Below are 16,766 nucleotides of genomic sequence, written 5' to 3'. Positions count from 1 at the left end.
ATCCATCCCTCCATCCCTCCATCCCTCCATCCATCCCTCCCTCCATCCCTCCATCCATCCCTCCATCCCTCCATCCATCCCTCCATCCCTCCATGCCTCCATCTGGAAGGACACCTCAGCAGTGCCTGTCTTGCTGTTTCAGCAATGTTTCTTTGCAGCCCTGCTTGAGCACAGTGAGAATTTCTCTTTTCCCAGCAGATATCTCCTGAGCTCTCCTGTTTCCTTGTCACATGTTCTGAATCTCTAGCTGGGTAAGGGTGTTTTTTTTTAAAGGAGTTCTTCAGACTTTCTCAGTAGCTGAAAGAAGCAATTTCTGGGTACAGGTGCCAGGTAATGTCATTGCAGAAATTATGAAAAGGAAAAATAAGTTGCTCAATGGCATTGACTGAGCAGGTGCAGCCAAGGTATCAAAACTTGTGAATAAATGAAAAGACACTGTCTTGTCAGCGAGAAAAATAAGATGAGAGCAGGATAGAAATGAGAAAAAGATGAACAGTAAAGGTAGCATGGAGTGCAGAATGAATGTTCCTAGGTTTGTTTGAATGCTGAGCAGTGCCCAGCCCTTCACAACAAGAAGCCTTTTAACAGCTTCTTTTGTTGTTTCTTTTCTAATGGAAACCTGTAATTTTTTTTTTTTCTTTTATAGGCTTGGTATGGGCTCAGGAAGTGAGACTCTTTTTCTAAGCACGTATTTCTGTAGCTATTGTGCAATGGAATGACACAGAGTCTTTTGTTTTGCTCTTTATGGAAGGATAGATATGTGTACCAGGGGCCAAGCCTGTATGGTCAGTTCCAGTCATCATCTATGTCGTGAGTTCCTGGGGGTGGTCATCCAATTCCTTCTCAAGATTTTATGTCCCAAATGTGCAGACAAAGGGGATTTTCAGCTCATCCTGAGCCCAAGTAGAGGGAATACTCTCTTCTAACCGTGCTGGGGTTCATGGGTGAGAATTACCCCCACAAATGCAATGTGCTTTATCTATTGGAACCTCATTCTTAGAGTGGGATTGCAAGGCAGTAAAGGTGCAGCAGTCGGAGGGCTGAGGGATGATGGATGACAGAGAAGTTTTACCTGTGATCATGTATTAGGGATTAAGCCTCCCACTTGTTTGGAAGGCATGGAGCAGAGACAGAATTTCTGTCTTTGTTGCAGTCGTGTTGTAGTTTCAGGAAAATCCATCCTGGGATTTCTACACCTGCTGCCTTCTGTTGTTCCTCCTCTGTTGCATCCCACGTCAAGGTTGGTTGTAAATTTTGATATGCATCATATAAAGACCTCATTCATTTGAAGATGGATTGTGATACATTTATTTAGAAGGAAGTTGTGTCATGCAGTTTCTGTAAAAGGAAGGAAAAGTAAAGTGAGTGTCTCGGGGAACTTCACAGATGCTCAGGTTCTTGGGCTGATCTCAGTGGAAATCATAAACACACATCAGAGCTCAGGGTCTGCTGCTCCCTACAGGTGTGGGGTAGCTGGTACTTTTAACATATGAATGACCTGAATTTTTCAAATAGGTCTTGATTTTGCAGCTGAAGTGGTTACATTGCTGCCTGCTTTCCAATGTTCATATCCAACCTGCCAGCTCAGTGATGGAGAAGCTCTGCATGGTGTCCTTGATCAGAGCTGAGTGAAGAGATTTGGGACCAGGCTCCTGCCTGTCCTAGGCAGTCCTGGGAAAACACCTGCACCTCTGGCTCTAGACAGTGAATACCTTAGTGTATTCCCTCCTTAGTGTGTCCCAGCCAGCCTTACCCATGACACCTCATTACTGGCAGGCAGTCTGAGAATTACCCTCCTGATTAAGAAAGTCATTATCATTCAGGTTGTAATGATTCCCTGGAAAAAGTCCTGATTGACCTGGTTTCACAATTAAGTTGTTAGGAATGATGTGCCATGGACCACATGTGTGAGGTGTCCTTGTGTACTGCCACAATTTGAGATATGGCTCTTCCACAGAGAGCAAATCTGAAATCAGCTGTCTGGAGGAAGTACATATTGAACCTGTCAGCTTTGCAGGCACAGTAATTGTCATAAAAAATGTCTCAAGAAAAGAGGAAAAAAGATTTGCTAGGAGCTGCAATATTTCTGTTTCAGAAGTGCTTCTGCAGCTCAGCTTTCCCTTCACACTTAGGAGTTCACAGCAAGGAAAGAGAGTTCTCTGGCAAGTGCAGTTTTGATGATAAAGGGTTTATAAATGGGTCAGTCCATCTCTCTTCCCCCTATTCAGTCCAAATGCTGCAGCTGTAGTAGGTGCAAGCCCAGGGTGAGGCAGAGCACCTTTCAGCATTAAATCAGGGCTGTGTTCCTCCCTGGAGCCAAAGCTCCTTGCTGTGCATCTCCCTGGGGTGCAGGGGTCCCTGGGCCATTGCAGGGCTGACTCCTCTGGGCTGGGGGCCCTTTCTTAAACCCATAGGAAGTCTTTAAATTGGCTTATAGAAAGCTGAGGAGAAACTTGTGGATGTGGCACCAGAGCACTGTGTTGTGCCTGATGCATGTGTTCACTTTTTTATTTCACTGTTTAACCAAGGGATGGTGTGTCTGGAGTTGGAGAAGGTAGCTCAGGAGGGAAGTTTCCAGTTGTTCCCCTGTTTTCTCTCTCATCTCTGCATCCTTTGTCCATCTCCTGCTCCTGACAAGGTTTTTTTGGCTCTGTGATGCTGTCACACCTTCCTCTCTCTGGGCTGTTTCAGCTCAGGTGGAGCATTTAAGTGGAAGTACTGTGATCAGCCCATGTGCTGCCTGGGAGCAGCTGGGGTGTAATAAAGCCTGATTGCCACCCTTGCACTCAGAAGCCACATTAAGCTAATGCAGTTTTATCTCCACTATTTGAGCTGTTCAGAGCAGCTTGTTTAAAACTGAGCATTTTACCTGCCTTGCAAGCACAAAATCCATTTGTTTCTCTGGCCACGGGCTCCCCTGGGCAGGTGCCTGGGAGCTTTCTCCCTGTTTGGGCAGATGTGCAGTCCCAGCTGTGGCCCTGGATGTGCAGCTGAGGCTTACAGCCAGTACTTTTATTTGGCTTCCAATTTGATCAAATTGTCAAAGCTGCTTATAAACTTTAATACATCCCCTGCCTAGGGGAAATGCTCCTTTCCCAGTTTTGCAGAGCAGGAATGATGTAAGGTAACTTTTGGCCTAGGCTACCTGTAAGGCTCTGTCACAGTAAGAAATTAACCCCAGCCTCTGCAGTCCAGCATTAGTGAATGCACCTTATATATACAGAACACTTTTGGCTGAATGATGTTTCTAGTTTAGAGACATCAAAGGTCTGTGGAAGTAATTGCCCAGGCAATGTTGTGTAAAACTTGAAATTTGTGTGGAGTCTGCAGAGCACAGCTGGTGAACTAGATGGTATATGTATATATATATATACACACCCCCATAGATGAAGCTCTGGACATAAATTAAGCAAAGCAGTCAGTCTTAGTAGTAATAGTTGATAATTTTGACATATTTTCAAAAACTGAGTCGGTTTTAATTTGGAGGCAGATCTGGTAGAGAAGCCAGCTCTCACAAAATTGTTCATGGCTGTTGAATTCAAATATTAAGAGCCAAATCCAGACCCATGTGAGTGACTTGCCTGGATATTAATGGGGTTGCAGTTTGGTCCTGCTGCATGTTTAGGCAGGGCATTTCCTCTTGTTATTTCTAAAGGAAACAGACTTTGTTCTCACGGAAATCCTTTGCTTGCTTTTTGCCTTCCCTGGTGAAAACAAGATGAGTGTTGAGACATTCAGCTGAGAAGTAAGAAAGAGAAAATCCCCTCATCTCTTGATAGGCTTTTTATATCCTATTTCTGAGAAGTGCTGTATGACAGTGCCCCTTTCCTGAAGGCTGAAGTGGTGTAAGGCTCCTTCTGCACTGCTTCTCAAGGCAGCACAGGCCATGACAGCAGCACTGGTTTGTCCAGGGGCTGCTGCATGTGGGGATGGTAGTGAGTTCCTTTTGGTCTGGAGGCCACATCCCAGACCCCAGAGGTAAGCAGTCCTCCTGGATGGATGGGGGTGCACACAGGAGGCTCTGGCTGGTCTGTAGCCAGAGATGGTTTGCATGGAGTTTGACTTGGCTACCCAAAGCCTTTATGTAGCTCAGGTGTTCAGAAATGGTTCAACTAGAAAGAAGGTGGTTCACAGCCAGGTTTAAAATCCTAGAGCACTGCTATCTTGACTTAATCAAAGACACAAACTAATCTGCTCCTGGCATCAAGAGGCTTGGGCCAAAACAGACTCCTGGGTTAATTGACTTCTCTTTTTATTGTTGCCTGTTGGGGTGGCTGCTAGCAGCAGTCAGCCACTGTAGAGCTGGGCTGCAGTGGAACACAGCAGTTGCTTAGAAAGACCTGGAGCAGGCTGTGAGTGTCCTGCCCTGCTGTGAAATGGGACTGTGGTGGCAGGGACAGGGAGGGAATCTTTATCCCTTTGCTGCCATCAGGATCCAGGGAGGTGAATGCTGTTAACCTGTTTGTTTTGTTTAACAGCTGCTTATTTTTTTTGAGTTGGCAATAACTTTCTGGAAATGTGTGCTCAGATGGTGAGCACAGATGCCCAGTTGGAAGGACATGTGTGAGGCAGCCAGAGCTATGAAAGAGGTGGAATTAGACACGTCTGCAGTTGCTCTTGGACGTAGGAAAGGATGTAGCTGATGTCACGGGCTGTAATGTCCTGATGGATTTTGTTTTCTACTTCCTGTCCTTCTCACTGGCCTCAAAGGTGTTTTTTTCCCAGTAGATGTCACATTCATCATCCATTTCTGTCTCCTTTTTCTGTGCTTAGTTTTGGAGGTACAAAGCAGTGCCTCATTTTCAGATGCAGCCATGATCCACAAGCGTCCCCAGCATTTTTTGTAAGTGCAAATGAGAGCTGCTGATTTGAATAGTTGGACCTGTCTTTCCCAAGAGCCTTGCTGTCACCAAAACCTGCTTGAGCTTGTGGGAACCTCCTCTCTTGCATGACTTTGCTTGGGCACCCTCCTCACAAGCCAATAAGGTTTTGTTAGGAGTAACCAAGTCCAGGGTTTTCAGGACTGCTGGGCTGCTATGGGCTTTGAATCTGGTGGCAATGCTTATAAATAATATAAAGGCCTTTGGGGGGAAAAAAAATCTTTGTGCAGGACTTACCTGCAGCAAAGCCAGAAATTCAGGAGCATCTGTGGTTGCTTCTGCTTTGTCCTCACTTTGCCTTGAGGTCTTGTGGGGAGAAGCTGTGGGAAGAGTTCCACTTAGGATAGCCCAGTGTAGGATAGCCATTTTCATGTCTCAGAGCATGAACAGGGATCTTTTGCATTTGGGTAGAGCCAAGACTTGAACCTCCCTTCCGATAACCCCACAGGGACATGGCCAATCTGTGCAAGCTCTGAACCGCTCCTTGCTACTCACTTTCATTCCCCTCTGGTGCCTTTGCAGGTTTTGCTGCCAGCTGCCAGTTTATTGCAACTGATGGATGTCAGAAAGAACTGCTGTGACTTCCTGCAGTCCCAGCTGCACCCCACCAACTGCCTTGGCATCCGCGCCTTCGCCGACGTGCACGCCTGCACCGAGCTGCTGCAGCAGGCCAACGCCTATGCAGGTCAGGGGAGGGGAGGGAGGGGGTCTGTGCAGCTCACCCTGCCCCAGGCACACCAGCGTGGGGCTGAGCACTCTCCTGCTTGGTCCCTTCGGATTTCTGCTATTAGAACAGGAAGGGAATGCTTTGTTTAGTTCTGTGGTGCTGCAAGTTGGGAAATGCGGTTTGGTGGCAGGGGAGCGCCTTAGGAGGTAAAAAAGGAGGAGTTGAGGAGGTAAAAAAGGCTGATCCTCTGGATCTCAGCTCACAAAGGAGTTGCTGAGTGTGATCCTAGCAAGCTCCTGGTGTGCCTGTTGAGCAGCTCAGTGTTGGTGCTGGTGTCCTCCCCATGGACCCTGCCCTGGGAGAGCAGCAGGCGCTGCTGGGCATTTCCATTGTGGGAATAAACAGCACTGGGCAAAGTTAAATCCTGGGGGTGGGAGCTGGAACACTCAGCTAAAATTGCCATGCGGTCTGAGGCTCTGATCTGTGCAGCAATGGCCCCTTACCCCAAGGGTGGATAGGCAGTCTCATGTTTCTTTGGGAGTGGATGTGTTTGGTTGCAATGAGTAGGTGCAGGCAATGGCTTTCAGCATTTCTCCTCTACATCGTAAATGTAAAGCTTTTTTCAGCCAGCCCCCAGCACTTTCCAGTCTCCTCCAGCAGAGTTGCCCTTGACCTCTGCTTGGGAGAAGCTGATAGTTTTCTCCCAGTTTGTTTTTCTGTTTTCTGATAATTTGTATGGGGACACATACACCTGCTCTTTCCCAGAGCACCTGCTCTGTCCTGCAACATTTTCCTTTTTAACAGTTTTGTCCTTAATTGGACCATAAGTAGGCTCAGTGGAATAAAAATGTATCCACTGAGTCCTCCCCTATTCTCCTGCAAATAAAACTAAAACCTTTTCAGCTGCTCTGGCTGTATTATCCCCTGGAGAAAAAGGTACCCTGGAAGGAATGGTTAATTGTATAAAAGCTTGCTTGTAATATCTCATTATCCTTGTTTCCAGGCCCTGTTTAATCTTTAACCCAACAAGCAGTGCATTCACTGTATATTTATTTGGTTGTTTGGCAATTAGAAGGTCTGCTTTGTTGTTTTATTGGCCTTCATAGGTCCCAGTTAGTACAGCAGCCCATGTAATGTTAATGGAACTCCATTAATAAAAATGCCATTAAAATTCTTTTCACTATGTTGTTTATGTAACAGCCTTAAACCAAGACAGAAGTCCCCAAGCTCAAGAGTCCACGCATTCATGAGCTCAGTTACTTGAGAAATGCAGAGTTCTGGCCAATGGATAACTTTAGTAGGTGAAGGAGCCTTCTTGATGCAGGCACCAGTTCCTTTATTAAAATCAGTCAATATTCTTCCTTGCTTCCAACTAATAATGAGAGAACAAATACCTTTCTGCTGCCAGAGGCAAGTCCAGAATGAATGAATAGGAGATTTTGCCCAGAAGTCAGAGTGCATCCAGCTTATTGTGTGGAGTGTGTTTCCTGCCTCTTAAATATTTAAGGCCTAAAGAGTTCATGAGATCATATGTATATTTCCAGCATAACAGAGTGTCAAATTTTAGCCACATTCTGCTATTTTTAATCAGAGCCTTTGGCTTAGCCTGTGGGGTTTTGGTCCTCAGTAGAGCAAGAAGGGTCTGTGACTGGGGAGTCCAAGCCCAGAGTCCAGCTCTGCAGCAGCAGCTTTGGTGAGGGGCTGTTCAGGGGCTCCAAAAATCTCCTCTCTGGAAGTTAATGCCAGCTCATGTCCCTGTGGTGCTGCTTTTTGTCAGGCAAAGCACTTTGCAGATGTGAAAACTCAAGGCAGATCTTGCTGCAGAGAGAGCTTTTTGGATTCAGGAGTCTGAGCTTCTCAAAGCTGCAGAATTAGAACTTGAAAGAAGCTGCTTCAGATAAAGTGTCTGACATTCATGTTTCTGTAATTCAGCCAAAGATAAATGGGACTTAGCAAGTGACAGGTGAGATTAAATTGGCAGTGTGTGTAAGAAATTCTTGCAAAACTAAAATTGCTGCAGCTGGCTAATGACATATTTGACCTAGAAAATATTTTTTAGGAAGTGATTATTTTGTGTGCCTTTTGGCTAGATATAAAGCCTGACAGATTCCATGATGCTCAGTCATAATTCTTCCACTTTGGGGATATATTCATGCTTTTTGTTTCCAAGTGGTTCCCAGAGTTACAGTATGGAGGGATCTGGAGGCAAAAAAGGGAGAAACAGACGTTTGTGCAATTGCAGGCTTAAGTGGAAAGGGGAAAACTACTGGGAAGGTGGATGCTGTGGTGGCCAGGTTATTTACTGCTTTGGACATTGGCCCTTGTCTCAATTGCCACTTCTAACTCTTATCTGCCACTGGAACATTCTCAGTGGCTTTTCAGAAAGTTTAGTATGATTTATGAAAGTATTTCATGGGGCTGGTGCTTGAAATAACACCTGGTTTCTTTATCCTGCTCTGGGGCTGGTTTCTGCCTGTGCTCCACTCCCAGCTGCTGCGGGTCTGTCTTGGGTGCCCAGAGCTGTTCTCTGAATGCTCCTGCCACTGACTGAAAACATGGATTTCATTATAATTTTCTGTTCCCCCTTTTTGTTTGTTGAACAGAGCAGCACTTCCCTGAGGTGATGCTAGGAGAAGAATTTCTTAGCCTTAGTCTGGACCAGGTTTGCAGTTTAATATCAAGTGACAAGCTCACAGTCTCCTCTGAAGAAAAGGTACAGTAAATTGTATAGCAAGAGTGAATGTAAGAATGCTGGAATGTTTCTAGATCTTACACCAGGAACTTTTATCATGATATGCTCCTTTGGGGCCATTCTCCAACAGAGATCATGTGGAAAGGAAAATTAAAATAATGTGAATCCTAAAAGCACATAAAAATGACCTTCACTTGGTTGTTCTTTGCAGGAAGTTATGACTCTCAGATCCATATCATGCTGAAAGCCCTGGGGCTCACAACCAACTACTTTCCCTCTCTGCAGAACTAGGAAACTCCCATCTGCTGTTGTGTAAAGCATTTAATACCTGCTGTTAAACCTCAAAAATAAAGTGAATTTCATTAGGCGGGGGAGGAACATTGGCTTCTGCTGCATGTTGGCTAGAAAAACAAAAGGAAGCCCAGAACCAAAAGGAAGGAAGGAAATATTTTTCTAGTATCTTCAGTAGTTTTAATGAAAAGGGGGAGAAGGGCACGGGTTGATGCTGTTTTTGTGGTTCAGCACTTCTTGTGTAGCCTGGACTCCTGGGGAGGAGGGTGAGCAGTGTTTATGGTGCTTGGTGAACTCCAGCCCCATCCCCTGGTCTGAGTTTCTTGTGTGAGCTGCTGCAGGTTTCTGGGGACAGGCACGTGTCTCCAGTCCTTCAGCTCATCTCCAAATTGTCACTGTGGGGAGATTGTGAAGTCATGGAATCAGAAAGATCATTAAGGTGGAAAAGACTTTTAAGATCATTGAGTCCAACCACTAACACAGCAGTGCCAGCTCCACCACTAAACCATGTTCCTAAGTGTAAATGGTCAGTTGTGAGAGGCTACAGAAGAGCTTGAGGGCTGTGGTCTGTAATTTCAGGGCCCCTGTTGGATGCCTGCATTTGGGTGGGCTGAGGCTGGACCTGGGTGTGGTGGTGCTGCACATCCTCATGTGAGCTCTTCTCCTGCTCAGCCCCTCTGGGCTGCAGACACACAAGTGCTTGGGCCCAGAGGGACTGTAAAACTCTCCAGAAACCCTGCTCCATGTGAGGTGTGGCCTCAGGGGTGCTCCCTGCTGATCCTGAGCACCAAACCTGGAGCATTCCTGCAGGCGTGGGGCTGCGAGGTGCCCCTGGGGCAGGGCCAGCAAGGGAAACAGCAAATGGCACAAACTCACAGCAGAATCCCTCTGCCTGAGCCAAGCTGCCTGCAAAGGGAAGTGCAAGTTTAGTAACCAATTTTTTCCAGTCCTGTGCAGCATTGTTCAAAAGCTTTTATTGGCCTTGCGCCCAGGGGAATCAAAATGCTCCTTCCCTCATCTGAGCTTTACACAATCAAACCCAGTATTTCTTTAGCTGACTGTAAAAGAACTTGTAAAAGAAAAGATTGTTGAGAATGCAAGGCAGTGGAAGGAAATGTAAGCATAAGCTGCACGTTCAAAACAACAGACCTGAATAACAGGAGTGAGGCAGAAAATGGGAATGGAACATAAACATGAAATGTGCTAGAGTTCAAAGAAGTGCTGGAAATTGAGGACAGACTCATAGGCTGCTGTTTCATGTTAACTTCATGACAGACAAGCCATTTTCCTCACTTTTATTCTTCCTATCTGCTAGTGTTTCAGATATATATTACATAAAACTCCATATGTGTGGATACCAGTCTATACATACACAGGTATATCTGTGTGTATGAATGTGCAAAATAGTTCAGAAATCTGGCAGCTTAATTGTCACAGCCAGATTTCACAAGGAGTTTTCTTGTTCCTCTCCTTGCTGTGTCTCATACCAGAGCACTGCCATCCCTGGATCACTGGGAAGTGTTGGAGCCAAGTCCTGCCAGGATCAGGGAGGGAGACTTGCCCTTGAAATGCCTCAGGAATTTGTGTGTTCTCCCCTTCCTCTGCCACCCCACAACTAACACCAATTGGCCTAATAAAATATATCCTTATCTTCACCAATTTTGGCTTATTTATACCCCTAGGCCATCAGGATGACAGAAATTCTCTGCTAGCACAGAAATCTATTTTCATTGTCAGGTGGTGACAGCATTTTCTCATCACTCAAAGATTCTTCTCCTTTCTCTTCTGTCCCCCTTGTTGTACCAGCCTGTGCAGTTACACAAGCCTTTTCAGAAAAAGGCAGAGGTTTGTTGTCCCTGCTTGCTCTTTTTGCTGTAGCCAGTACAGAACCTGGAAAACAGTTTTATAAATGTTTTCTGTACCTGACCTAATTGGCTCTTTTTACTGTTTGCAAGCTAAAAGCCCATGTAAAAATAATAATTATTTGTTATTTACTAAGGATGTAGGAAGTGGAGGGACTTGAGAATGGTCTCCTGCCAACTCAGAACAGTGGCTGAAGAAATTTTTTAGAGGGTTGGGATTTTTGGATTGGGGATTCTACACAGAATCTGGTAATTGATTCATTGTCTCATGCTGCTGACATGCAGCAGAAGCTGATGCGAGGTTTGGCCCTCCCTCTTGGGAGTCTCTAACAAATGGATTTTTGGCTGAGGAGGCTCTGAAAACATCTGGGCTTGCTCTTTCCTTAGGCAGCAGGCAGAGAGGGGATACTGGATATTCCAGGCTTTTACCCTTCTCCTCCACAGAGTGGGAAATTTACTTCTCCCAAGCTCGGGACTGCTCCTGCAGCCAGGCAGGGGCCAGCTGCTACTTCAGCCTGTGCCACAGCTCTAAATCAAGCTGTGTGGGCAACTGCTTTGCCATCCCAGCCTGGCAGCAGGTCCTGCATGGCTGGAGGCTCCGGGGGGAGCGGCAGCAGCTGCTCGGGGTCTGCAGCGGGCACGGCAGGACTGGAAACAGATGTGTCCTTTAAATAGAGATATTGCTGTCTGGGATTAAAGCCTTTTCCCCTTCTCTGAAATTAGGAATCAGAGCCAAGGGAAGGTGCCAGAATCTGACTTTTTTCAAAAAAATAGTTATTTTTAGACTAGGCACAGCAGGGAAGCATCAGTGTTTGCCTGACTCAGGAGTGGAGGCCAGCACCGAGGAAGCAGCTTATTCCTAGTGCACATTCCTAGTGCACATTTGCCTTACCTTCCTTTAGACTTGCTCACTGTCTTCCTGACCTGTAGCTGGGTATGTCCCAGCCCTGTAACCCATTCTGCAACTCAGCCTTTGTGCAGAAGAGGGTAATGAAAAGCCTGTTTGTCAGCTAAACATTTGCTTTATCCTCCTTCCACACTCATTTACAATTAAAAAAAATCTCACAACATCCCAGTTTCTACTTTAAAGGCCTCATAGCCAAAGTTAAAATGTTTGTTTGCTTATTTGTTTTAATTTTAAAATACTTAAAGGCTCTGCAGTAGTTTTTCTCCTCAGCATTTGCTGTGGTTTGATTACACTGCTCCCTGTTGGGTTGCTCAGATCCTCATTGCAGTGTCCTGAATTCCAAACAGTTCAGTAGGAACTATGTTGGCACAGAAAATGAGGCTGGTGCTTTACTGCATTTTAAAAGTATATAGTTTAGCCTAAGAGGAAGAACCCCCTTTCTGCTCTGCATCTCCTTCATGGCAGGATGTGTCTGCCAAGGCCTCCTGCAAGTACATTTACCAGCAACAATTGGGGGCTGAAAGATGGTGCCCTCATTTTTTGGTTGATTTTGTCAAATTAGTGACCTTGGACCAAACAGAATGGTTTCTTGGGGAGTGATGGGCGGCATGGAAAGAAAGAAATAATTATCTGTGCAAATTGGCCTGACCATTTGGTGACCCTGGAAGGAAGCTGAAACCAAGGGTGCTTGCCTGGCATGCTGGAAGGAAGGGCCAGAGATGCCTTTGGGGGAAGCACGGGACAGAGGGGGTCTCTGCTCAGCCCCCCTGAGTAGCTGGGCAGTGAGAGAGCTTGGGCAGTGCTGCCTGTAGATGTGACTTCTGTGTCAGAATTTAATTCCATCTCTGTGGGGAAACTGCTGCAGTGATCCAGATCCTGCTGTGCAGCATCCGAGACTGCTTCAGCCCCTCTTCCTGCCTTGCTGGGTGTTTCAGGAAGCCTTTCCCACTGCTGGACATTTTTAGGCCTTTCTTTTGTGGGAGAGGCTCCCAGTTACATAAGCACATGCATATTCATCCAGGAGCCCACACAGGAGGCTTCTCCTGCACCAGGCTCTGCCCATGGGGCTGTTTGTGAGCACTTTGTCACGGGCCCCAGCTCTGGATGCTTATCTCAACCAGCTGGATCTGGAAGTAAAACTAGATTTTGGTTCAGACCAGAAGCCCAGTGTGCTCTTGTTCTCCAGCTGGAGTATCTGGGTATTTTTAGCAGGGAAATGCAGGCAGTGCAGAGGCTCCATGGCTGCAGGCAGGGCTTGCCCTGTGTGAGTTGGGAACTTGTCCTCAAGACTTTCTGGTTTCTGGGGGCTGGTGGAACTGGTGCAGTGATTAAATATGAGTATAGTGACTTTAGTATGTGGCCAGGCTCCTGGAAGAGGGAGATCTCTGTTATCAGGAGTAATTGTTGTGGCTGATTTCATGAATAATGTCCAGTGCAAATGTCAGCAGGCTCATTAAGTTTCCTGGCTGCCTTCCAGTGCTAATGTCCAAGAGGTATATGCTTGTTCTGGACATGCACTTAGCTCTGGGAGTGATACAGCACATCTAGATGTGAGGCTGCTTGTTAACATGCATGGTCAGCTCAGCTCTTTGCTGCAGTGCTGCTTGTGCTCTGTGCAGCCACAGCTTTTTCATCTTCTTGATAGAGATCTTGCACCCCCTTCCTCTGATGCTCTAAAATCACTGTGCTGCTGATTCTGGGTGGGTGACTCTGCAAAAAAGTTGTCTCTTCCCTATTTAATTGTACTTTATCTGTGTAGGTCTTTGAGGCAGTTATCTCTTGGATAAATTATGAGAAGGAATCTCGCTTGGAGCACATGGCTAAGCTGATGGAGCATGTTCGCCTGCCCCTTCTGCCCAGAGATTACCTGGTACAGGTCAGTCTGCAAAGAAGTCATCAATACCTGCACTTAAGCTGCTGGCTGCTCCTTAATCAGTGGCTTGGCTGTTTGTGTCTGAGATGGGTAATTTGGACTGTTGCTGAGTCTGTAAACAGAAGAATAAAAGCAAAAAACTGAGTGGACTCAGAAATCAATGTGTGCTTCAGAAACCTTCTTGAAAATGCTCTGCCAGGCAATGCTGAAAGCAGAGCTGCTGTCCCTCTAGGGGAAACATTGATGAGTGAATATCTTGTGATTTTTCACCCTGAAAATACTGAAGTGGTGGTGTTACAAGCTCATGCAGCTTTTTTCTGTCATGCACAGGCAAAACATCGTAATGGAAACACATAATGTGTGATAATTTTGGTGTAAGATGTGTGCTGTGCATACATATGGGTCTGTGTGGCTGGCAGGGGAGGCACTCTCTGACTCAGTCTGACTTGGACATTTTTCTTCATAAATTAATTCCTGGCATCTGGGCCTAGATAATGAGCTGAGAATTCCCAAAGAAGGGGTTGGCATTTGGGCTCTTTGACTACTATGCTTTTATCATATGTCTAAAAAATCAATACAATTGGTATAAAATTGGTATTCACAAGATGAACCCATCATGGTTTTGCTTTTCTTTCATCTGTATCTTCTAATGGAATAAAAGATACTGCTCTCCTTAAAAATTCTGACTCAGATAAAAGAAATTAGTTTGTATCCAGGCTCCTGGTGAATTCTCCTCTGCTGCATCAAGTGTTTGGCAGAGGGTGATTAAATGCTCACTTCTTGTGAGTGATCTTGGGAAAAAGTGAGAAACTTGGATGTTACTGCATGTGCTTCTTTGGGAAGAGCTGGAAGTCTGTGTTTGTCTCCTGCATTTTTTTTTTTTATAATGCTGGTACATTTGAAGGGAAATTCCAGGTTACATGTTCTTCCCACATGTTCTTCCCTTGTGACCTGTGCCAGTGTAAATGATCTTTGTTGTGTGTGCATGTTCTCAGACAGTTGAAGAAGAAGCTTTAATCAAGAATAACAACACCTGTAAAGACTTCCTTATTGAAGCCATGAAATATCATTTGCTTCCTCTGGATCAAAGGCAACTAATAAAGAATCCCAGGACAAAGCCAAGGACCCCCGTCAGCTTGCCAAAGGTAAGCTGAGCTTGTCACTTCGTGTCACCTCACCCCTGTTCCTGGTGGCATTTTCAGTCCTTTGACAGGAGATCCAGAACTTGCTGTGTGACTTTTTACTGACTCAGTGGTTGTACTTGGAAGTGTTTTACTCCCTCTTCTGGCATTGCTTGTGCCCAGCAAGGAAACATAATTAAGTGGAATAAGCTTAGATAAACCCTTAGGGGAGGGAGTATCTCTGCTCTTGAAAGGTTTTGTCAGCCACAAGTGGCTGGTGGCTGGCTGAGCTGTGGAGTGGCTGCAGAAGTGCTGGGAGAGCTGCCTGAGGTGCTGCTGCCTGCGAAGAGTGTCCTGGAGCCCTGCTGAGGAGGGTCACAGTAGGTGTCTCTTCCTTTCCTGTATCCATAATCAGAAGCCAGGAAGGCAGGAAACAGCAGCACCCAGCCCTGTGGGCAGGAAGTCTGAAGTGAATTTCAATGGACTCAAAGCAGCAACTGAATAAATAATCCTTGTTACTCCCCACGTTTATCCTGCAGGCGTGGGATGCTCCAGCCACCACTTTATTAGTGAAGAAAAAACGACCACTTTTCTCTTTGCCCCAGAGATAAACACAGTTTGGCACAGTCTCTCAGCAGACTGCCACTGAAGGTGCTAGTAAGCATTTGGAGATTCCAGGACATCAAAACCACAGTGTGTTCTCTTTCCAAGCACAGACTATAACGAGGTTGCTTTGTGGGATGGTGTATGAGATCTGTGCTGTTTCTGATACTTGGATCCTGGATGCTGTCCTTTGAGAAGTCATGGTTTTGCAGCATGTGGCAGCCTGTGTCTGTCCTTTCTGCCTGCTGTTGCTGAGATGAAGTTGGTAGAGCACAGCTTTGGGGCTATCATGAAGGGCTGACATGGCCCTTGCTCAAGGACTAAAGTAGTTAAGGATAAAAGGAACAGCAAATCAGTGAGTTCAGAGGTTCTCAACATCTTTTATAGCATGACCTATGAGTGCAAACCCAAATCCTTCTGCAGGTCTCTCCTCCCTTCTTTTGAACTGTGAAGAAAGGGAAGGAGGTGATGATCTTTCAGCAATCCTGTTACTGAGAAACTTTCATCTGGCCTGTTGGTCCTGCTGATGAGGGATTATTGTCTGCTGGGAAATCCCTTAATTCTGTAATCACATGGGGTCCTGTGGCTTCCATGGGAGCTGTTACACAACGGGTAGTCAGGCTGTTAATTTAGACTTAATTTGGTTTCTAATATCATGTTCTTATCTTTGTAGATCAAACAGGCCACTATTTCCATGCTCTTCAAATTCTTTAAATTGCTGTCTAGCTCTCTACTTTTAAAGCAACCTTGCTTGGAGCTGAGTTTGTTATCTGAGTGACCCATGTGACAATCTTATCCCCTCAGCTACTCCCAGCTGCCTTGCAGAGGTTAAAGCCAGTTTTCCAACTGCTCTTTATCTATATTTGAAGCCCCATAATCTTGTTTCTAGCTCCTTTGCCTTGTAAAAATCTGATTGTCTTGGGTGATGTTTGTCCCACTGATTTGCTGTGGTAAGGGGAGCCAGTCCTCCCTCTAGATGGCTGTGGAGGGTGGAATGAAATGTGTGCTGAACAAAGTGCAGACCCAGCTGCTTGGCAGGGCAGGTGTTTCGGGGGCTGGCTGCCTGTGCAGGTGTTGGTTTGCAGTGCCCAGCTGGGGCTCAGAGCCATGGGCACCCTTGAGTGCAGAGCTGCAGGCTCCTGGCACCCATATCCATGGGGAATTTGTCTTCTGGCAGCAGATAGGGCAGATTTGGGAAGGACCACACTACATGCTGCCCAGATCTTCTGGTCTTCTCACTTTCCCACTAGTGTCCACCCCTTGCTGTTGCTGGTAGTGGAGCCTGGGGCTGGATGAACCCTTAGCCTGACCCAGCAGAGTGGTTCTTCCACTCCTGAGGTTGCCCTTGTGGACCTTGACATAGCTCTTCCCTACCTGTAAGGAATTCAGGGTTTAATTCCTGTATTTCCTTCAGTATCTGTGGCAGCCAAAAGCCTTAATGAAGCTGACAAATCACATCCTTCAGCAGCCCAGACCCCCCAGGTTGTGACAGTTCTGGTGATTTCCCTGAGTGTCACCTTCCCTGCAGGTGGCACCACAGCTGTCACGTTTTCTTGGCTGAGTGGCATTGATTATTTTTAGCACCACCATGGAGATAATGACTAAACAGTGGGCTGCCAGTGGGAATTATGCTGGAATCTTCTTCACTTAAAAATACTTTTGCAGTGAGTCTTGGGTATGCTGTGGTGCCAAAAGGTTTTGTATTTCAAGGGGAAACTGGGCAAGTTGCCCACCTCGGACACAGTGAGGAAGGGTAAATGGGGTGGCATTTATCATGCATTAAATTGGAAAGAAATTTAGCATGCATTCAATTGGAGAGAAATTTTTCCCCCTTGAAATATAATTGCCTGAAATAAATGTCCCTGCCGAG

At 46.0% G+C, this 16,766-nt stretch overlaps 1 protein-coding gene across 3 annotated transcripts in view; it reads left to right on the top strand.

The window, feature by feature from the left end:
• KLHL3 (kelch like family member 3) overlaps positions 1-16,766 on the top strand; it is a 49,737-nt gene that overhangs the window by 22,531 nt on the left and 10,440 nt on the right. For all 3 annotated transcript variants that reach the window (XM_030229147.2, XM_009091397.4, XM_018915402.3), the window contains exons 5-8: positions 5,403-5,565; positions 8,151-8,260; positions 13,059-13,175; positions 14,168-14,317. In XM_030229147.2, the coding sequence (XP_030085007.2) occupies positions 5,403-5,565; positions 8,151-8,260; positions 13,059-13,175; positions 14,168-14,317 (540 nt within the window). The remainder of the gene's footprint in view (positions 1-5,402; positions 5,566-8,150; positions 8,261-13,058; positions 13,176-14,167; positions 14,318-16,766) is intronic.

Source organism: Serinus canaria, chromosome 13 (assembly GCF_022539315.1).
Source record: "Serinus canaria isolate serCan28SL12 chromosome 13, serCan2020, whole genome shotgun sequence".
NCBI classification, from domain to species: Eukaryota; Metazoa; Chordata; class Aves; order Passeriformes; family Fringillidae; genus Serinus; species Serinus canaria.
The sequence above is the reverse complement of the archived record's forward strand: the minus strand, read 5'-3'. Positions and strand labels throughout refer to the sequence as shown.